This window comes from Ambystoma mexicanum, chromosome 2q (assembly GCF_040938575.1).
Source record: "Ambystoma mexicanum isolate Mex_15411 chromosome 2q, UKY_AmexF1_1, whole genome shotgun sequence".
NCBI lineage: Eukaryota > Metazoa > Chordata > Amphibia > Caudata > Ambystomatidae > Ambystoma > Ambystoma mexicanum.
Window position 1 is genome coordinate 1,112,009,748 of NC_090924.1, and position 23,444 is coordinate 1,112,033,191.

General features: G+C 45.5%; 1 protein-coding gene across 1 annotated transcript in view; it reads right to left on the reverse strand.

The window, feature by feature from the left end:
- Window positions 1–330: 330 nt before the first annotated feature.
- TFPI2 (tissue factor pathway inhibitor 2) overlaps window positions 331–23,444 on the reverse strand; it is a 48,466-nt gene continuing 25,352 nt past the window's right edge. The window contains exons 4-5 of the mRNA XM_069648469.1: window positions 21,384–21,557; window positions 331–657 (exon numbers count right to left, since the gene is read on the reverse strand). Of these exons, the coding sequence (XP_069504570.1) occupies window positions 584–657; window positions 21,384–21,557 (248 nt within the window). The 3' untranslated portion in view covers window positions 331–583. The remainder of the gene's footprint in view (window positions 658–21,383; window positions 21,558–23,444) is intronic.

Consider the following 23,444-nt stretch of genomic DNA (forward strand, 5'->3'; position numbering starts at 1 on the left):
TGTGTGAGGTATTTGTTCCCAGAGGGGAGCCTCATTCTTGGTTCCAGAGTTGTAGGAGACCCCACGGCACATGCAGTGTGGCCAAGCCGTTGTCATGGTTGTGGTGCACCTCAGGTAGGGTCATTGTGAGAAGAAGTCCTAAGGCAGTCACCCTATAGTTGGTTGGTATCACTAGCAGTGGACGGTGTGCAGTGGGTACTAAGAAGCACACTCAGTGTCGTTTTGTTTTTTAGCTTTTCCTTTTAAAGACTCCTTTGAATTGCAACTCAATTTCATTTTCAACATATCATAAATAAAATATGTACACAAGAAAGGAGAATGCGACAGCAATTTTAAAATGAGTGAAGATTATGTGGTCTCTCATCTGTTTAATGTGACATTGTCTAACAAGTAACAGTAGCAGATATGAAAAACGATATGCCATGTGCAAATGTACAAAATGGTACAAAAACTATTCAAATACATTTTCTATACAACATACATTGGCAATGCACTTATTAATTTATCAAAAATAAATATTGTATAAAAAACTTCATTTTCAAATGTACAAAGTTGTTCTGGGATATCATGCCATTGTTTTTGCTCATTGAGATCTTTTCTCTGCGGTTGTCATCATCATACGCGAGAAGCTGTTCTTGATCTTTGGCTTCTTGGATCCTATCAAAAGAAAAATACGTATGTAAGTCAAAGTACACTACAGAAAACAACAGGTGGTAGGCACATATCAGTGATTATTGGGGGGCATGTTGTGTTGTAAAAAAACAATTACTAAGGTAACCTCATATCATAATACAACACGACGTGAAAAAAACATATTTCACATCACTTTTCCAATTCTATTTAATCATAAAACATTGCTAGGGAATTTTCACAAAATGGCTTAAAATGTTCTTCTTCCTTGGTATGGCAGTTTCTCATACATTAGTGTGTCTTTAAAAAAAATATGAGGCTAATGGTTAGTTATAAATACAGTCAATCATATTTAAAATATAAGTGCTCAATAACAGCGCAGAGATGCAATAGTAAATTGTTGCACAATGCCCCACTTCTCTTCAAACAATATATGGAAGGTTGGGGATGTACCAAATACATCAACATAGTCACAACTCGAGTTCCCTTCTTGCTTCTAGGCCAAGGTTTTCTGATACTGTTTACACTTGACTTAAAAGTGTAATATTTCAGATCTGGGTTAGAGAAAGCACACATAATTGCTTTCTGCTGCTCTGAAACACTTTTGTCTGCTTCAGAAAACTGTAATGTCACAGTCCTTCACACTGATTCTAGTTCAATGTTTACATCCACTATGGGCCTGATTCATGGAACGTTTTCCTATGGGAGTGTGCCATTATAAAACACTTCCATGAATCAGGTCCTATGTGTCCAACATTCTATGCATGCACCTGCCCAAAAACAACGGTCACCTGTAAAGAGTAAAAATGACACAGTAAGAAAATCCCAGATGATATTCTGACCTTTGAATAAGGAAAATGCCTCAATGTGGAGTCGAAGGTCAAGCTCGAACCACAGCCACCAAGTAGTAAAGAATACATGGCTTTGTGTGCAGACCCCAAACTGCTTCCATCATTTATCAAACACTACTTTCATTCTAAAATCTCCGGGGTGTATCCTAACACACAGTAAAATACCAAGCAGGCCAGAGGCATTAATGTGAGGATGAACATTTTCAACGGGAGGTTTGAGTTTCTAGAACCTGTTGCCACTCACCATGCAAGAAGGGCCCAGTCAGACTATGTACCAAAAAAACTAAAAACACCAATTGTCATGGCCAAAAGGATGACCACAGCATGAGCAGTTGGTCGCTTTGCCAGCACCAAAGATCAGCCACTGCCCAGTAGAAGCAATCACTTGCATACCAAAATGTGTAAATGCTTTGGAGCTGGGGTAGCCAGCCTGTCACTCTCTAAATCGTTTGACTTGCAACTCCCATGATCCCTTCCCCACTGAAAATGCCTTGGCAGGTCACGTGCTGACTGCTCCTGCTTCAGAAGGAACTAATTATACATCTGTGTATATTCAGAAATCCATCGTCACATTTGTTTCCAATATTAGGGGCAACGGTATAGTAAGCTCACTGGAGTTGAACAGCTTGTTAGAGAAATCGACCAACAAGAAGAAATGGGTTTTTGGGAAGAAACACTTCAGAAACAAGAAGTAAAATGAAAAGAAGGCATGCTTTTGAAATGTCTTTGTTGCTGGGTACTGCAGCTAAAGCCAGCCCAGCGTGTAATTGCAAAAGCGCTTAAGCTGTGTGACACTGGTTTGTTTATTTATGTATTTATTTATAGTGCGCACCACACCCTGAGGTATATGGGCGCAATACATGAATATGCATTTACGTAATTACACAGTTTATCATTGCATACAAATAATACAGTGGAATTAATGTACTATTGTTAGTTACAGTAGAATGGCATTAGGTTAAGACACAGGTTCCTTTTCAAGTAGAAATAATGCAAGAAATACCAACAATCAAATGCTCCACTAAGAATAGTGTCCTTGTAGTTCAGGGGGTCAATTTAATATTTTCATGTATGTTGTTCCATACTATCAATACGCATGTGTGTACAACCTTTGAATTACATCTGTTTATGAACACTCAAACCAGTTTCTTAACGTAAAAAAGCCATCAAAGTACTTTGTTGTGTATTGTTTGTTATGTTATGTAACAATAAACAGATTTATATATTTTTTAAAAAGTGCATGCAGCATTTGTTCATTAAACCAAACCACGTGAAAGAACGTTGCTAAGTAACCGGCCCATTAAATAGGTTGCCGTTGCCCTTTAGCCTTTTTACAGAGAACCAAAGGTACTGGCACGATGACCCCGTTTACAAACGCGGGAAGCGGTGCTGCTGCGCGGGAAACGTAGACGAGGCAGAAAAGCTGCGCCACCAAGAGTTCATTACCCTTTTCGCGAAGTGTTGTCATGGATCAAAGTTAGAACTTTAAAGCCAACCCGGTGGGCTTCCGGCTGCCAGAGTGCTCCTTTAACGTTGTGCTTCTGAGCGCCTCATTTCATATGCCCACAATGCGCAACGCTCAGTCCTGCTTTGGGCTAATTGCCCCCTGGGTGAAATGGCATCATGCCGCGTGCTTGCAAATTCAAATCTATAAATGTTAAGGGAATGGCTTCATGGTCCTAAGATGGGGAGAGAATGTATGAATCTTTTAAGCAGGCCGCTTGAACAATCCAGTTTCCCAGTCGCTTAGATCCGAAATTCACAGGCTGAGAAATGTTCATCTTGCCATGGCCCACAGTTGGGGGCTGCTCCTGCATACGTAGATATTAACACTTTCATAAAGGTCACAAGGGTCACGTACAAAGGAATTCAAGAGAAAGACTGAAAACCAGTACTATTACCTCTGCGGCAGGCAGCGTAGAATAGTGAAGAGCCCAAAGGTTCATAGATGAGAGCACTGCTCGTATCACACCTGCCAGTGATTGCATAGGGATGGGGAAGAAGGGGGCAATTTCAACGTGCACGCTCTGCTATCCATTGTGCTAAAGAGAAGACCTTAGGGCCCATGGCTGAGGCGTCCGATTTCACTGGAACAGGGTCGACCGCGAGATTAAGGGCCTGATTCACAGAGCGTTGTCCAATGGGATTGCAGCATTATAAAACACTTCTGTGAATCGGGACGTAAGTCAGTCCGCCACTGCAAATGGCAAGTTGCTGCATTTCATGACAGAACGTTTGAGGACTACCCAAGGGCAACTTATATTGCCATGTGTTGCAAAAGGGGCATATTTGGTCAGTAACATTAGTCAAAAGTACCAGCCGCATAGTGCAGTAATACAGCCCTGCCCTCTTTGGGCAAAGAAGCAGCCCCCACTTTAACCAAAACATGTGGCGCACTCCAACATGTTGGGCTGGCCCTTCAGGCACTGCCCTATTGGTGTGGAGAACAGTGTCGCCCTGGATGCCTACTCTCACCTGTGCTCCTTCGATGATCAATGCTCACCCAAGAACATTTGTTTCCGTTCCAAGCCTGTGTACTCGGTGAGGCCGAGAGTAGGCAGTGGCCTCTCGACTCGCCCACTTCAGTGACATCACAGATAGAGAAAGGGCATTTGGGAACTCCTGCCTCGTGCATTACCTATTACCCCTTGAGTGTTCTTACAACGTGTATGTGCGCATCCAACCCAACTGTGTACTTCTATCAGGACGTGTGTGTATCTACATCCTAATTTGAGGGAGTGAGCAGGGGAAAGTTATATGACCCCCCCCCCCCTTCAAGTCCTAGTGACCCTTAGGCCAGCATATCTTACATTACGTCGTTGAAGGGAGTGGATTTTGAGCTGTTGAGGAGGTGAAGGCTATCAGGAACTCCTACACAACAACATGTTGTGGATAACTAGATCTCTTCAATAAAAACATGCTTTGCACAGGCCGATTCTTCTCTCTTTGACCATGACACATTCAGCACAATTCAGTGGATAACTCTTACCATGCGGAGGCTGGCCATTACTATACATGACATGACAGGGAGACAAATATTTTAAAAGGTATCCTTGTTACTTCCAACAAAGGAAGAGCCCGCCTTGCATGCATCCCTTCTCCCTTACGATGTACATCATTATAGCCAAAACATTGTATTACTTTTTAAACAAAATGGATATGGATCTAAAATAGTATTCATTTAATGTGAATATTATACATTGAATACCTGGCTTCCCGCGTTTTAATTGTAACCCTTAGACTAACATATAAAGAAAGTGTAACAGCAACACATTTCCATAGAAAAATTCCAAATAACATAATCAATTCTAACATGGCAAAAGAAGCGTGCATATGATTTCAATACATCCTAAAATGTTGTCCTTATGTCTGTCTCACTTCTTTGACATATCTTCTGGCACTGTCTTCTTTAAAAGTTCCCTTTTCAAAAGGGCAGTAAGAAAAGAGCATGGGAGGATAGCTCAGGGGCGACGTGCTCACCTTGGAAAGACGACGACATGGAGCAACACAGGTTAGATCCCCGGTTCCACGCTCAGAAACCTCTGGGTATTAAGCGCGTTATAAATAACCTGTAATTTCGTATCCCTTTAATGGGCTAAGTGAATAATGTGGAAATTGGCAGCATGCCGCCTGCCTGCCTGGAACCTGAATGACGTTTGAAATCATATGTGACACCTGGGAGCCAGATCAAGAACTCAGAGAGTTTGCTCATTCTGATTGCCTCCGGAGACTTACATCAGCCAGACAGTCTTCAGAGACTTTACAGGCCTTAAACAGATGCTCTGATCTGGCGACAGACGGCCTAACATACCACTCTTTTATCCATGATGGGCAAGGAAACTTCCTTGCCCGGGTGATTTTTGATAAATGGTGAACCTCAAGAAGGTAGCGAGAATACCAATTTTTTGTTCTACAGAAGTTTTATGCACAATGAATCTCATTATGAGTGTAATGGTGTGGTAAAAAAGTAGCAGGAATGGAATTACCGCCACTTTTACTGCATCACCACGCAGCGAGTTTCGTGGCAATATGAAGATAAACCCAGCGCTTAGCTGGACATTTTTCCTCTGCACTAGCGCCTGAAGAAATTCCCACAGCAGAAGTACCAGCCACCTAATTCCTCTAATATCATCATGGTGTCATCTGAAAACCAAAAGTGGGGATTGACATGGCCATCCTGCCACTTGTACGCAGGTGGATGTTGCCGGATTTTGATGTATTGCAATGCAGTATTATTATGGTGGTAACCATAAAGCGGGAATCCCCAGCACACTCATAATAAAGCCCAATCTGTTTACTGACAATCAATCATGTGGTGAGTGTGTCATACTGCTCAGTAAGATTGGAGGAAGATCCCCAAATCCTTTATTACCTGTTGAATATTGATCAGTCACCTTTGAGAGGGGTGGTGATAAAGCCACACACACTCAAATGAAGCAGTGCTATGCCCTCCTCCTCCTACTACTGCTACCATTGTCTTTGCCCCTGCAACACACCACAGGAATTGTACCATCGCTTTCAGCCAAAGGATGACAGACATTTAAAAAATAAACGTGTACCATGTCCCACTGCCCTGTGGGAGCCTGCTGAACCCCAGCAGGGCACTGGCTCCTCCTATCGGTCTCTGCAGGGAATGGCCGGGGCCTGCCATCACAGGGTCATGCTTAGTTACTGTTAGGGAGATTGATCATTTTTATGCTTCATCCACTCCCCTAGTGAGACCCGCAGCACTTATTGCTGGACTTCTGCACCTTTTTCTTTCTATCCTGAATGAATGGAGTTTTTTTCCACTCAAACATTCTTATTTGTTCTGACTTTTGGATCTCTGTTCTCTGTGGTTTACCTTAACTATGGAGTCTACTTTCCTCCATATCTCTTATCTGTGTTTTACTTTTGCAGCACACCACTCCTAATGGGCAGTGATGCTGGGGACCGTTTGGGTTCTCCTTTGAGATTCTTTCTTTATCCTCGAGTAACTACAGTTCTCAAGGATAGAGGGATACTTTGTAATCCCTCCTAAAACTTTATAGCATGAGAGATTAGCACACCCCACCTTATGTGGAGTGCTAAGGGGATATCTAGTAGCCCCCTTTTCTCTGCTCCTGTGACTTTTCAATCACATAGACAACCTTCTAGTTATGGCTCGTGTCAGTGGGTGTGTTCTACCAACTGTTGTGTTATTTTTTACTGCAGACTGTATTTACAGTCTCAGTTGTGCACAAGGTGGTCACCTATGTTCTAACATGGTGGCTCCTTTCTTTTTTCGACATTTCTAGCGTGGTTATTTGTGTTAGCCTGTCTTCTACCATTCTGGGATGGGGAAGTGTGTGTGTGTGTGTTTTGTCTTTGGCAGGAACCCTTGAGTGTCCCCATCTATGCTCCGGTTTGTCAGGGCAGACAGGAAGTGGGGGATGAGTTGTTCACTCCCCTGCCCTTTGTCTGCCTGAGTGCCTAAATGGAACCAGTGCCCCTGAGGTGCTGGCTGTCCCGAATGGACAGCCACCCGCCCATTTCTGTAAATGGTTCAGAGAGATTGCAGAGGAGTGTGCGTTGAAACTGAATAAAAGGTGAGGTTCCTGAGGAGAAAGGCAAGTTGACCACTGGAAACTGAAGTAACCGAAGATGACCAGAGATGCCTGCAGTCCCTTTGCAACACCGTGAACCCACCACTGCTGTCCTGACCCCCTTTTCTATGCGACAGAGGAGCTTTGAAGAGGACGACTCCTTCCCTTTGGCTGGTGGGACCAACCAGTCCTAAGACGAACTACAATCTGAGCAATCTCCCGAGGTGCTGTGGCTTTCCAGAGCTGCAGACCGCAAATACCAGGAGACCTCTAACCCAATTAAAGTGCATCGCCTTTGAAAGGCTGAATCCATCCAAGTCGTTGCTGAGCTCTTTTGGGGTGGGACCAAGCCTGATTTGCATATAGTCTTTCCCCTTCTGTAATGGTTTGGCAGGCGAAGAACGATGGCCTGGAGCATTTCCCAGAGCAATGCCAGAGGTTAAGATTCATTCTAAACCTTCCAGCCATCACTGCCTTGTTTCTGCTTTGAAATCCATGGAAACCTCCAGAGACACAATCCAATTCATCTAAGTTCCCTCACCAGAGTGCAAGACTCCAGGAATTAAAGAAGATTGACCGGGCAAATTGTGTCCTTTGTTGGTGCTACAGAAAAGGTGAAAAAACCACAGACTGACCAGAGAAGTTGAAGAAATCCGTGCTAGAGGTCTTCTCTCAAGACTGCTGCTGACACATCCTGTTCAGTGTCCTGCCTTTTGTCACTAGACCAAGGAATCCGGAGAACGGGTCGATCACTGCTGCATAGGGGAGAATCCAGCCACAAATGTTTCTTCTAACCTAAGGTACTGTGGGGTGAAAAGGTATTGCTTACCTTAAACCAAGAAGTCGCTCCAGAGCGTTGGAGTGCACAAAAAAGTGTTCAGGGTGTTCACTCTTACATCTGACCCAAACTGCCAGCTTGCATCCCTTTTGCAAGTCCTTTACCAGGGTCTCCACTATTGCGTTATTCTTCTACCATCCTTAACTAGAGACTGAAAGTATCCACAGGAACATTTGCTGTTCTGCTGCTTCATAAGACTTTGAGCCCTCTCTGAACTGACTATTGCATAGAGTTAGGGATCAGACCTTTAAAGCTTTAGTTTGCCAAGAAAACGCCTCTAGAAGCTTAAGCTCTGCTACAGTTTGTCTAACCAACTGTTTTCCTTCCTAAAATACTTTATCTTGTGTGGTTTTGCTAACTAAACATAATTACTGTATATCTTTGACGGTGTGCAAGAGTGCAGTATTACTGATAATACAGCAGAATACCGATAATACGGTAGAACTGTTATTAGTGTCAAACTCTGTAACAACTGTAACCGCAAGCAATCACAAACTAAGCAGTGGCCTTTGAGAAATATTTATGAGTAATCCTATGTGTGCAGGTTAAATGGTCTAAGTATTTGAAGACATTCAATCATTGTGTAAATATAATAAATATATATTTTAATATAACGTTATTGTGTTTCTTTGAACTACTGTAGTAAATGGATTCAGTGTACTTACCTACAGCTCACATCTTCCTCTTATTGTAATTGTAAGTGGCTAGTTATGATAAGTCAGACTGCTCTGCCACTCTACCAAGGTTCCATGAGTAGTACAGACTGATGCTAAGAGTTGGGCACCTTTATACCATTGGGAAATTTCTATGAAGCCTTACCTGAAGAGGACTTTAGGAAAACTCCCCTAACACTGACCCCTAGAAACTTCGAGACCTATCCCCGCAAAATATTTCAAAGCGAAGGTAATTCGGCTGATTGGAGTTATCCATAAAATACATCATCAAGCACTACTATTTTGCTCAGCGAGGAAAGCTCGGAACACATTATGAATGAGCGCAAGGGTTACATGTCATTTCATCGAATGAAAAAACAACTAATTAAATTTTAACTAATAAAAAACAACTAAAACCAAAAAAAACGATTTCTTTTTTGTTGTTTTGGGGGGGTTCCTCCCCAAATACCCCCCTTATTTTAATAATACTTTCCCCTCAACCCACAAACCACTACTCCCACACCCAACCCCATTTTTATATTTTACCAAAATGTGTTATTTTTGTTTTCATTGTGTTTTCATTTGTTAACATTTCATTCGTTTTCTATTCGATATAATCCATGTCCCGGGAGGATAGCTCAGTGGCAACGTGCACGCCTTGGAAACAAGACACCACAAAGCAACACAGGTTCAATCCCTGGGTCCGCGCTTAGAAACCTCTGGATGTTTAAGTGTGTTATAAATACGCAATTAAGACAAAAAAGAAAAACAATTATGCAAAAAAAAAAAAAACTATTCCTGTAACAGCGCCTCGATGCCTGTGGGCTGTGTGAGCACTTTAGAAATGTAAATAAATTAAATAAAATAAATACCGAGTGCAAGCAGTTGGAACAAAACACCTTTTTTTGGTTAATTGGGATATACTGTCGTTTAGCTCCTATAACTTCCACTCAAAAATAGCCAAACCGGCTGACCAATGTGCAGCTACCAGAGAGTAAAAGGACAGGCAGTGGAAGCATATACATACTTCTGGCTCTTGTAAAGCATTTCTATACTAAGGACACAATGGACTGACTGCAGAAATGGTACATGCTCAGGGGGGAATGGCTGCCACTAAAGTCATTACCAAAAGTGATGCAGTGCAGGAACATCAGTCAATCCCCCCTGGCTCCCAAACAGAGATGATATGCTAAGGGCATCAACAAGAAATCAAATATTGAATGAGTTATGTAGGAAAGTAAAACACTCGACTGGAATATGAAAATCCAGATTACATTAGAAAAAGTAATACATCAAAAGTTAAAGTTAAATAAAATATGAACTTGTTCTTTTTTTTTTCCAAGAAAAACTTTATTTTGTATTTGGTTTCAAAACAAAGGACACAATTTCCTCCCGGCAAGGAGAAATATATATTGTTTCCATCTCCTTTCTAACATTTCCTACAAACTATTGGATAATTGCAGACTATCGCCACACTTCCATTTTCTGAGATACATTAGAAAGAAGGGCAAGTAAAAATACTACAGCCACAAAATGTACATAACAAATATGAAAATACAAGTATGCTCTGATGAGCCAGCGATTAACGTTGTCTCTTTTTTTAAAAAAAAAGAAGCTTCCAGATGCCTAAATAACAAAACGGGGCACTCATTTGTGTCATCCATTCACTTCCCTTTGCCCCACAACCGACTATCAATTACCTTTTTGTCCCTCCAGGACCCTGTTTCCCATGCCAAAATAATGGAAAGGAAAAGTCACTGGTTTGCATCGAGCACACAGACACAGAACGAACACAACATATGATGTACTGTGACTGGTGGCCTGTGAAGAAAGCCACTTATTTCAACAGACAAGAAAAAGGAAGGGTACTTTCTTCAAAATGTCACAGCACTAAGATAGTTATTTCTCGCGCAGTAATAGTTACCTAAAAGCTGCGTTTACCCTAGCCAAACTCTGTGCAAAGAAAATAGAATATGCACCTTATCTGCCAGTCGCGCACAGCATTAAATCAAGCAATGGCTGGCAGCTCTTCCTGCGAACGTACTTCAAATGCCACTGCCTCTTACCCTTTAACGTTTTTCGCTTTTCGTTTTAAAACTATCCACTTGCGCTAGAAACCCAAAATGTCCCAAATAATGTCGGCTATTGCGAGAAATTGGCCAATTGTATGTGACCCAACAGTTCTAGAAAAGTACAAGCAACTACAAAAGTATCTGAGTGCACTATGAATAGGAATGAAAAAGGGCAGCACGGAAACGAGGCAGGGACCTCATGAAGTAAGTACTGGGACGAGGAAGAGTGGACATGGAGGTATCACTCAAACACAGAGTACTTCGAAACTTAAACAGGAAAAAGTGTGTCATGAGCAGACTAAGGAAAGCCTGCAAGGGAAGACAGACTTAGGAAAGGCCCGAAGGAAGCGAGAACAAGACTCTGAAGTGGGAGATCTACAGGTAGAGGAAGGAACAGTGGTCTAAGTGGTGAATTGACAGGAGAGCAGGGACAGGAGAGATATCAAGTAATAGAACTCTAAGGAGAGTTTTGGTGGGATAGCAAGAGGTGTACGGCTTAAATGCAGAAAAAAAACTGCCAGCTGTAAATTACCACTGTACCATAATTACCTCTGCACTAGGCAATACCGTCAGGGGTATTGCAAACACATATTACAGCTGCCAGTATACTATTATTTCTAGTAGCAAAAACTGCCAGTAGCCTGATATATGTGTTTCTAGGCGCGACAAGGGGAGGAGACAGAGGGAGGACAAGACATATGATCTTACTAGGCCTTGTGTCATTCAAATTGTGCAAGTGTGACAGCGCAAAAGGGGAAGGGAGAGGGGGAAGTGCCAGAGAGAGGGAAATGGGAGAAATGCAATCAGGACAACATTGCTCTGAGTGAGTGTAGCCAGGGCACTGCGACTCTGGGTAAGTGCAAGGACGCAGGGGGCTGTAGAGGTTACAGATACAGACCCAAGTGCATAGTAAGCCCAGAGTCAGAGCAGGGGAGACTGATCATGGAAGAGTCTGGTGAAGTGGGAGAATGGAACAAAAGGCTCCCACCACTCCCCTCACGCCCCTGGCCTAGAGGATCGCGGCCCAGACACCCGCCACGAGAGGAGTTTGCCTATCTACCAGACGACCAAATACACTGGTACAGGAACATACGGATGTGCCCACCAGCCTGCCCACCAGCCTGCCCTGCCCATGCCGACACCTGCGGCATGGATGAACTCGACTGAACCATTCAACAGTACCTGCGGCATGGATGAACTCGACTGAACCATTCAACAGTAAATGAACACATCGTTAGAGATGCCATGACGACCTAGCCAACGGTCAGCACACCCGTGCAAACATGCACACTGGACACTCCCACAGCAATCCACACGAAGAACACATTCAGTGCTATGACGTAGGTGACGGACACACCCACTGACGCGCATCTTTATTATTTTTCACATAGGTTTTTCAAAATGCAGAAACGCAAGACGCACAACAAACTCATCTAAAATGCTTGCAGACGCTTCTCCTACCCCATGCATTGCAATGAGAAATATAACGAAGACATGATACTGGGGATAAAGCAATATGATACCATAACCTAAAGCGCCGTGCATCAAACGTCCCCACCTATGCACCAGGCCCAAGTAGGCCGCAAGCAAGAGCCTCCATGAACATTGAACGAGCAAGAGTACAATTGCTGACCCTGCAGAATGTGCCCGGCAGGAGCAGACAGTCAAGGGCACAATGTTGCAAACTCGCATGCCACAAGCCGAAGCCAAGGTCACACCTGCAAACTAAGCCAGGCACACAGTGGAAGATGCAATATTAAATGTGCAGAATTCTGCTTCTACCACGATCTCTCCTCACGTGACCAAGCCGAACCTGACAGGGTGCCAGGCCCAGGAGGAGGGAGGCGCCTGGATCCCACGTTTTGAGACACAGGCAGCAACAATTAAGCGACTCAATGGACATCTGCGGCAGTGGGAGTAGTCTGCCCTCCAGCATATGAACAAATCCTCGCATTGTCTGCACATACCCATAGTTATACATTGTTGCAAATGACAGGTGCACCGCGAGCTGGGAACAGCGATGGTCCCAGACTGGGGGGCTCGCGAGTGGACCAATCAGAACATGGGGCTCTTATCACTGACGCCATTAACATTAGCCAATCCTCAGGGGACTTCATGTAACAATTTTCATGTATCTACTTGAAGGGACAACCCAAGTATACCACCTGACTGACCCTCAACCACTAACAGTGTTCTCTATACGTATGCTATACTAACCCTACCACTCGAGGAACCAATCCAGAGTGGCGATAGGTTTTTTGCTAACTTTCCCAGGTGACGCAAGTAGCGCGTCATAGTAAAGTAAAAAGGGCCTGCGAGCCCCAAGATTTGAGAGAGTGTGTCAGGACGGACGCGTACGATCCTTGACCCATCCCTGCCGTTTGTTTAATAAACAGCAGAATCACCTTGCTTCTTGCGTGTGCCTCATACTCATTTTTGGGATACGCGGGAGGAGTTTGGGCCTCCCTGCCCGGAGGTCCGCGGACGGCCCAGCCGGCCCCGGGAGAATTTCCCCCCGACACTGGTACCCAGTGAGACTCTGGGGTATCCAAGCAACCAGTCAGCGCTGCAGACAGGTAGGTCTGAAGGTAGGAGAGAGAGAGAAAGCAGAGGGGAAAAAGGTATTGGGCAGCTTCTGAAACTTCAGGTGGTCTGGCTCAAGTATGAGAGTGGCAGGGAGGCCATTCCAGAGGGAGGCCCCTGCAGAAGAGAGAGATCTACAGCCCAATTTCTGCCTGGAGAAGCATCTGACCCTCAGAGAGTTGGAGGTAGCTGAACGAAGGGCTCGAGAAAGAAGGTATTATGGAAGAGAGAGTTGGATGTAATGCGGGCCACAGCCCCAGAAAGCTTTGTGGACAATTCAGATGGTCTTGAACTTGATCCTTGCAACCACCGGGCGCCAGTGGAGAGGTTTTAGGGCTGGAGATATACAGTCCCTGGGCTTGAGGCCAAGGATAAGTCTTGCAGTCCTGTTCTGGATTAGTTGCAGAAGCCGGAGAGTAGCGGAAGGCAGATTGAGAAAGAGGCTGTAGCAGTAGTCAAGCCTAAAGAGAACCAGGGCTCTGGAGACAGCGAGTTTCTGGGGGTAAGGAAGAAAAGTAAGAATACCTCTGAGGAGGTGCAGCTTGTAGTAGGCCTTCTTGGCAAGGTGAGTGATGTGAGGAGAAGGAGAGAGTGGAATTGAAGATGACACCAAGGTTTCTTGCCTCACAGGAAGGTGAAGGAAGAGGGCTCAAGAAGGGCGGCCAGAGTGAGAGAGGGAAAGCAGGAGCAGGGGTCCCAATGAGAAGGATCTCCATCTTACTGGCATTAAGGCAGAGATCATTGGCGGTGCACCAATCCTGAATCGTGGCTAGACAGTCTGGAATGAGTACGAGAGGAGAGCAGGCTCAGAGGAGCATGAAAGAGAGCAGAGTGTTATCTGCATAACACTGAAAGTTAGATGAGAAGGTAGAGGTCTGGTGGACCAAAGGGGCCAGGTAGACATTGAAGCGCCAGGGTGAGAGGATAGAGACCTGTGAAACACCACATGTGGAGAGACAGGGGTGGAGAGAAAGGACCCAAGTTGGACCTGGGAGGTTCGGTCCAGGAAGACAGGATGGCATGATTGACCAGGTCAAGAGCAGAGGACAGGTCAAGGAGGATTAGGACGGAAGGAAGGCTAAAATCAAGATTAGAGAGCAGATCTTCACGTGTGTTGAGGAGAGCAGTTTCCATGTCTTTGGATTGTCTGAAGCCAGACTGAAGGTCATGGAGACAACCAACATATTCAGTTTGGAGAGTAAGCTAGGAGATGGCCTGCCTTTCCAGGAGTTTGCCCAGGAAAGTAGTGATAGAGATCGAACAATAGTTTTCCAGACAGGTAGGATCGGCAGAAGGCTTTTTAAGGAGGGGGTGCACAAGGGAATACTTGAGGAGAGAGGGGAAGGAACCAGTGGTAAAAGAGTGATTGCAGAAATCGGCCAAGGCTGGAGCGAGGGGGTCAATGTGGTCCTTGATGGATCTGTAAGAGCAGGGGGGACCTGTTTAGACAACACTTTCATAGATCAGACTTGTCTAGAAACATTGTCAGGTGTTGTCAGAGGACGAGGAAAAAGGGGGAAGAGAGGTAGAGGCTGCCAGATGGGGGCTGAGAGAGGTAGATGGAGAGGAAGAGGAGATAAAAGACAGGATGTCCTGGGTTTTAGTGGTGAAGTGAGAAGCCAGAGCTGTACAGAGGGCCTGGGAGGTAACAGGAGAGGTGCAGACTGCAGAAGGATTGGCCAGCTCCTTGCAGATTTGAAATAGTTTGGTCATATTGTTAGAGGCCGCAGAGACAGAGGCTTGGATGTGGGGATGTGGGCTCTCTTCTTGGACAGGTCAGAGAGTCTGAATTGCCTTTGGAGCATGAGGCAGGCCAGTTTGTCAGAGGATGTGCCTGAAGCCCTCCACTTCCTCTCAATCATCCTGCACTTGTGTTTCAGGGTGGCGATATTGGAGTCATAACAAGAGTTGCATTTGGAGGTATGCTTCAGATGATTATCATGAGAGGGGTAAGGATGTCCAGAGCGTTTGAGATAGAAAGATGCAGGTTGGAGAGGGCTGTGTCAGAGTGTGCGTCAGCCACGGGAGTAGGAGGAGCAGAGAAAGTAGAGGCAAAGTCATCCACTGACAAACGCTTCATGGGCTGAATGACCAAGAAGGTAGGTGGCAGTGCTGGGCGGGATTTGTCTGAGGGACAGAAAGTTTCAGGTGAGAGGAAAGCAGAAAATGGTCAGTCCAAGAGAAAGAAATGGTGAGAGAGTTAGAGAGGGGGATGTCTGAGGAGATAGGACTATCCAAGGTGTGTCCGACATAGTGTGTCGGACCAAAGGGTGGAATGGAAAGAGAGAGAGGGTCGCATAGGTTGCAGAAGAGGTCAGAGGAGGGATTAGAAGCATCCAGGTGGATGTTGAGGTCTCCGAGGAGTAGAAGTTGAGGTAGAGGCAAGGACAGAGGGGGAGAGGTCAACCCACTCTGAGAGGAAGAGGGTAACCTGGCCAGGAGGCCTGTAGATGGTGGCCACAGTCAGAGAAAGAGGCCAGTAGAGATAGAGAGTCTGCAGACCAGGCATTCAAAAGAGGAGTAAGCCTGTGTAGGAATGAAAGAAGCAGGGACGTACTCGGGCAAGATCAGGGCTACTACACCTCAGGGTCAGTTGGTTCTGGGCTCAGAGAGGATCTTGTAGCCATCAGGCAGGAGAGTATCAAAATTTGTGACAGGGCTGGCCGTGAGCCATGTCTCGGTGAGAAATCGAGGATATCCAGGTCAAGTTCTTTGAGGAGATATCAGATGTCACAGGAGTGTTTGACAGCAGAGCGAGAGTTGAGAGTAGCCCCGTGGAGCAGGTTGACACATTTGAAAGTCTTCCGGAGTGAGGTACAGGCTTGAGGTACACCCAGCCCAAGTGGTAGAGAGGCCCGAGAGTGGGCAGAGGTGGTAGCAGGAGGTGTAATAGTAACCAGAGAGCTGCTAGTAGGGGTAGCAGGAGAAGGAAGGAAGTTGATAAGACATGGAGACGTCTATAGAAAAGGAAGAGATTGGGTTGACGGCCCTGGACCAAGACAATGCCATTCAGATAGATATTAATGATGGTCTTGGAGGAGTGGAAGGGGGCCAAGATGACCTCCCACTGAGTTCCACCATATATGGGAGAGGGGAAGATAAGAGCAAGAACCAAGACCATATGAGGGGTCCATAGGTCTGGTGAGGGAACAACAAAGAGGATGTTGGTGAGCATCTGTCTGGAGGAAGCACTGATGTTGGTATCAGCGATAGGGAGGCCTTGGTAGGAGACCAGGATGTCCCTCTTGAACTTCTTCCTTATGGACTTAGTCAGAGAGATAGGATAGGAGATAGAGTAGCAGTTAGAGAAGATGGGAGAGACGGAAAGCACCATATAGGGTGCGAGGAGGGAAGTAGGGGGAGTAGGGAGTGAAAGAGAGACGGAGAGACACAGCCCAACACTGCACAATGAAGGAAGCGCAGAGGGGGGCGGGAGTCACACATTAGGGGCACACAGGAAGAGGTGGTAAAAGGCGTAGTTACAAACACAGCAGCAATGCACAACCACCCAGATTCGACATTCCTAAAAGGAGAGAAAGGGCCTGGTTATAAACACAGCAACAGTTTTTATTGCTGGCTGTAAAAATTCTACCCATGAGACACACATTTCTTTCTGCCTTTCCAGCAGCTACACAAATACCACCAGGGATAACTACTGTTGGGTTTAATTAGTGCCAGCAATCAAAAAAACGTTTACCAGGACACATTCAAATTTCAGTGACTGTTTTGTGGCTCCTTGAGCGCAAACAACTCCTCCATTATCAGTTGTGTGTGCATGTGTATCTGTACTGTTCACACAAGACACATTCTCCGCATGGCATCAGCTGTCTGTGTACCTTTTTAAGACCAGATTTAAGATGATCATTTTTGGGCAGTAAATACAGCCATGGGCTTGCTGTATATGGTTCCACAATGAAGAATTTCCCGGCTGTATTTTTACTGCATGCAGTAAATTTCCTCTGGTGGTACTCACCATTGCCAGTAACCAAGCAGAGTGGAATTCACTGGCAGCTGATATATTGCCCTTTCGGCAATGGGAATTTGATTAAAGCTGGTTTAACATTGAAAGTTGACACTGGCAATATCCCTACCCCCATTCCCAAGTACTTTAAATCAGGGCTGTGGATTGGGATGCTGTTTTGATCACAAATCACTTGGCTGAATGCCACAGTGGGTCAAGCAGTTTTACTATGTAAAAATCTCCTTGATAGCTGTCATTTAAACATTACCTTTGGGGAAGAAAAGTCTGTTCAAAATGACCAGGTCCCTCATTTTGACAGGCCGGGAGCATACGGCATACTGTTCTTTGAAGCAAGACATCACAGAGCAGAATGGGTTTGAACCCAGTGCCACATTTAGGGGCCGATTCATGGAATTTATTGCACAGAAAATAGGCTACTTGCGCCCAATCTGCACGCGCAACTCTGTTTGTCAATTCATGGAATCTAATGTGCAGCACCTTTCCTGGACTTGTATGGATTTCGCGCTGGCCTGGCACGCCTGTGCGAGCCGTCGAGGGCCTTGCATGAGACTCCGAGCAGAGGGTGAGCGTGGCCTGCTGAGAGGGCTGGGATGGGGGCAGAACACCAGAAATGGGGAATAACTTGCGAAGAAATGGGCGTTCCCTTGCACGCCCACTGTTGCGTGGGAAGAGACGTATTCAGGGAATCGATCACGCAACGTCTCGGCTGGAAATGCTGACGCAAGACCTTCATAGGATCCGCCAACCGAAGCCTGGCATAGGTAAACTTGCGCCTAGGATTTTCAGTGCGCAGGTGGGATTGCATGTCGGATTTTGGGGTGTGAGTACTCAATTGTGGTTCAGATGTAAAATAGGGGTGCACATAAGCTGTGTAGCGGAATGCAGGATCATTTTATATGGGTTTTCATGCACATTTCCCGAGTTATTGCCAGTTATGAATGTTCATACACATGTTGTCGTGGTACCATATACAGTTACGGGGGCCCCGCGTAGGTTCCCCGAGTGGTAGGCCTGCTTACCGGGGACCCCACGCGCTGTTTGAAAGGTGCATACATTTGCACCCAAGGAGCGCACAAATGTAGCTGATCTGGCAGTTTCCTGCTTTACGTGTGGGCGTGTCCAGCCGTTCCAGTCGTCAATTGCGAATGCAGTTACTTTGTGCAAACAATTCCATGAATACGCGTGGCACGCATTTTTCTTTCAGTATCCTTTTTGGCATGCAGCCCTTGCGTGATTTCTGCACGAAATTACATGAATCGGCCCCTAAGAGGCTGCACTCCAGGATGAAGCATGATATAAAAACTCAATTTCATTTATTTTGTTGTAGAAAGGGAGAAGCTGAACGGTTCCAATTAACCCATTTTGCTTCAAACAATTGTTTTTACAGTCATTGATAGGTTGTTCCAGAACCATCTATGTTGTGGGGCTCTGGTAAGACAACTTTAGTGGACCAGGCAAAGTTTACACAAAATGTCCACTAAACTCTCATTGGTAGCAAGTCTGAACAACAAGGCCCAGACTCTGGCAAAGAGTAGCCTTGCTGCCAAGTACTATCAACATCTAAGTAATAGAAGTCCTCACTGGTAAGTACAAACATACTCTATTTTCTTTTTTACAATATATTGTATCAAGCAGAACACACTACTAAAGGGAAGTATAGTACTTGTTTGCAGTAGGAAGCTCATTGGTCACGGTGCAAGTCTTCTACCAAAGGTCAGTTCCGTAGTTACCCCTGGATGGGGCTAAGACAGCACAACTTTGATTCCCAAAATGCTCTAGGACCTCACAGGTGCAGATCGCAGGAGCAGTTGATGATTCCACGCTCCGCAGTGTCAGCAGCACAATGCTTGAACATTGGATCCAGGCAGACCCCTCTCGATGGCAAAGAACAGCAGCAGCAAGTCGAAAAGGCCCCAGTAGTGCAAAGCTGATGTGTGCCGCATTTCCAGACTCAAAACAAAGAACTGCTCCAGACCCTTTCCTTTAATCCTAAATTCGAGTTTGGGGAGACTCAGTCCACCAATCGAAGGGACCAGCAACATTTAAAGTGGTAGTGGGCGTCACATTGTGGACAGCCCGATACCCACATCCGCCAAGCAACAGAGCATCACTCTGGCTGGAATGTGGAACTAGACTTCCACGCTCCTCAGTTGCAACCAGTTCACGCGCACAAAGCATTGACGGGGCTTCTTTTGCAGGAACCTCACAAAATTGCATGACCCTACATGACCATTTTTGACATGAGAAGGAAAAAAGCCAAAAAACCCAATCCATCAAAGACCAGGGATTCAACCATGATAGCATCCTATGTTCAGTGTATGGTCACTCAAAATTCTGTTGTATGGGAATAAAAGCATGACGCACACTGGTGGATGAATGAAAAAAGTATGTTCACTGCCACTAGCCGGGTCGGTATGCATATCAAGAATAACACAAATGTACCTTTCAGAAAAGAAAAGGGGACACAATGTCTCCTTGGAGCACAGCACTCCGGGTGGCTTGTCCTGCTATTCAATAAGAAAGGTGGGAGAACATGGGAAAAGATCACCCTCTACCGGTTATCATAAGAGTTCACCAGTGCACTTCAAATGATATGAGTTGAGCAGGTGAGTGCGACTTGCAAGTCCTTATTTAACACCCAAATTCAGCCAGGATCCGAATCAGTATGGCTGGTGATTCCACTGAAGTTAATGAGCAAATCTGGGCAAAGGAAAAGGGACCTGTCAGTCAGAAATGACTGTTTTAAAGCATCTAAACACCTCCATGTGAAAAGAATTTAGATTTCAGAGAATTAGCTGCTGGGCATTGTATTGGCATATAAGTATCCCTACATAAATGCCAATGGTTGTAAACCAATATTATTTTGTCCTGCAGTAAGCTAATGCCACACCTATGAGCTAAAACTAAAAGCATATAACCAGTGCTTAATTTTGTAAAATGATAAGTGCCAGGGCCCAAATATTTTCTTGCACGTCACGGACACATCATGGCGGGCGGCTCCCAGCTCACTGACACTGCCCATGCCTGCTCCATACAGTACCAACATAGTTTGTGGTAAGGCTGCAAATACCACCGGTTCATTCAGGGTGATGGATGCATGATGGGATTTACAGATACTAATCAATGTACCATAGTGTCCTGAAATAATACAAATATTAAAGTGCTTCTTACAATGGTGCTAATATTTTGATCTGATACTACCAGTGGCAAGTGAAACATTTTAACAATCTATCAATAGTTAAAAGGAGCCAGCATGCTTTCCTTCTATGGTAAATTACTGGACAATTGCAGGCAAGATCATGAATGAACTGAGGAATGTGCCCGTCAAACACTGCAGCAAGATCCTCTTCCTTGGTTTGGCACGCATGCTAGGCACCCCTCTGGGATATTGGCCATTGCATTGGCCTTGCCCCTGTGGTGTTGCTGCTGGCTGGTGACTGTCATATTGTTGCCCACCCACTCAGCTGATTATTACAGTAGAGAATGTGCAGCAATGTCCAGCAGGTTCATTGGGGCAGCCATCAGTGCCCAATATTGCCACCTTCTAACTCATTGTTTTTCATGGAAATGGATAAATAGCCATGCCCTGCCAACCTGGGTTAACACGTTTATGAATAACAAGGAACAAGCCCAGGATGGAGAGCTACAGGTCGATGCACACTGTTGTCTTGGTACGCAGTCTTTATATTGAATATTTTACAGTGAATGAACCTATATCGAATACTTTATAACGGAAAATTGTTTAGAGAATGCATTTAGGGGTGGGGTAACGGGTTAAATATTATTGGGAAAGGGTTGGGGTGGGCTTTTAGGGGTGGGAAACGGGGTTTGGAGGGACCCCCCAAAAAAACAAAAAAAGTGCATTCTCTATAAATGAAATTCGATATAAAATATTCGATATATGTTCATTGTCTCTACAATACTTTGGTATAAAGACATGTAGCAGTTGCTTTTATATTGACTGATGGATAAAATAATAGTTTCCAAAACACCACAACATAAGCTAGGATTAGAAATAAGTGCCAGGCTGAGCCCTGGTAACCGCCCGTACCACCACACCCCCCCTCCCGCCTCCACATACACACAAATTAAGCACTGCATATAACCAGTATTCAAGAGCACACCGTCCATGGTTATATGCAGCACCCTGCACCTCTTCCGGGCAGTTGGTATAGGCACGATAGCACGGGTGGTGAATGCATGAGCTTACCTTTCTTACACACACTATTGCAGTCTTTTAAAGATGCAAAGTTATTGGAATTGCCGCCACATCCCGTGTAGGCGAACTCTTCACAGGCTTTATTCTCTGGGCTGTAGTAATACCGAGTAACAGAGGCAGAGCAAGACCCCTCATCCTTTGGGCTGTAGCAAAAGGAGGGAGCATCTGGGAAAAGAAAATATAGCATCTCTGTAAACTAAATGTGCCAGTACTAGCATAATTCCATGCCAACACAGTATTACGTGTTTCATGAAACGCTGTACCCTGGTATGAATTTTCTTACTCCAACTTGAAATCCAAATTTCATAAAAAGACAATTTCATGAGATCATTCAGTCCCAGGCACAGTGAGTGCGTGATGCGTTCCTCGTGCGCAAGCACGCAGCGTTAAGCAGGCAGCCATACTTTCTAAAGTAAGGCGGTCCCCTTCTTATTAGAAACACTCCCCTCCATGCATTCTTGGTCTGTGCAACTGTTTCGCTTTCCAGCTCTAGAAAAACCTCATCCATAGGCAGGGACAGCAATCATACGAAAAGCGCCTCGTTAAAGAGGTGGACTTTTCCAACGATTGGCTCAGCTAGGCTGGTTTACTGAAACATTACGGTTGATAGGTCGCTCCAAGCCTCGAAATGTGTGAAGAACTCCTAACACCTCCCCTTCCGCTCGACTCCCCTCCCTCCCCACCGACGCTGACCTCGACTTCACCATAAGACGGGCGTCTCATCTGGCCTATCCGGTCCCTTGAAGATTTCTCTCTGCAGTCCATAAAAAAACAGTAAATATAAATGCACAATATTCTCTTATGGGCAGCTCATTCGCTTTTCATTAACACGAAGATAACACAGAGTAAAATGCCCCCGATATGGGGCAGCTTGCAGTTGTGCAAGTCCAAGACTCAGCCCTTCATAGGTTGCTAAATTGAGTACCGTTTTAAATTGGGCAATAATCAGTGCTTTAAGTGGCAGTAGAAATCGCGGGGGGGCTTGTTAGGGGTGTGGCCTAAGGACACGCTCCCTAACAAACCCCCCCCTTGATTAAGGAGGGGCGGTGGTGGCTGGTAAAAGTTGGAGCTGGGCCACACTGGCATTATTACCTTTGAGGCGCCCAGCCCCTCCTTTAAACAAAAGAAGGGGCTTGGTGCACCAAAAGGTGTGACACCAGTCTGCCACAGCTTGCACGAAGCAGGCAGCACTTTCATTCAAGGAGCTTTAACCATGGGCTCCTTGAATGAAAGGTCTGTACTTGAAACAGGAGGAGGGCCGGAGCTAGCAACTAGCAAAATGCTGGGTGATGACTAGTTGCTCGGAACAAAAGGAGAGCTGGGCAGTCCAGCCCTCCTCCTGTTTCGAGTACATAGTCATCAGGCAGCCCGCACTGCATGGGTACGCCTGTTGCGTGCAGGTCATGCAAGGCCTATTCTTTTTTCTAAACTGAAGTGCTGACACCTGCAGGCAGCTTGTGTAACCGTGCAGCCGCTACACGAGTTGCCTGAGGTGTCGGCTGGCTGGGGCTAGTCGGGGGTGGGTTACGGCAGGGCCCCGGCTCGGGAACAATTACTGGAGACTGCTGAGGCCCGGCCCCAGCTGGCCCCGGCCCGCTTAAAGCCCTCGCAATAATAACATCTTTAATGTAAGCGCTTAGCAGATCAAGGATCTGACGTGGAGTGCTATAAAATCTTGGAATCTTATGTGACGTATGTTATCAGTGCAAGAGCACGACGACAAACGACGGCACGGCATAATAAAACACAGAGTAAATGCAATTGATCTGCTGTTAAATATGACTGCAAGGCTAGAGGGTCCAGAAAACGGCAGCGGTCCTGCACTGCTTGCTTCTTGTTGACAAGTGGGACCCCCTGCTGTTTCTCCGCCGGTAGAACAAGACGTTTCTTGCATGTTCCTACTGAGAGGGTTGGCACAAGCTGAAGCCAATTCAGGTCAGACTATGTTGCATGTGCACTTCAACATAAAGATTACAGGGCTCTCCATATATTTTCTGTCAGCTCGAAGAGATGGCTGGGATGTTTTCTGCAAAGGCCAGAGAGAAGGTCGTT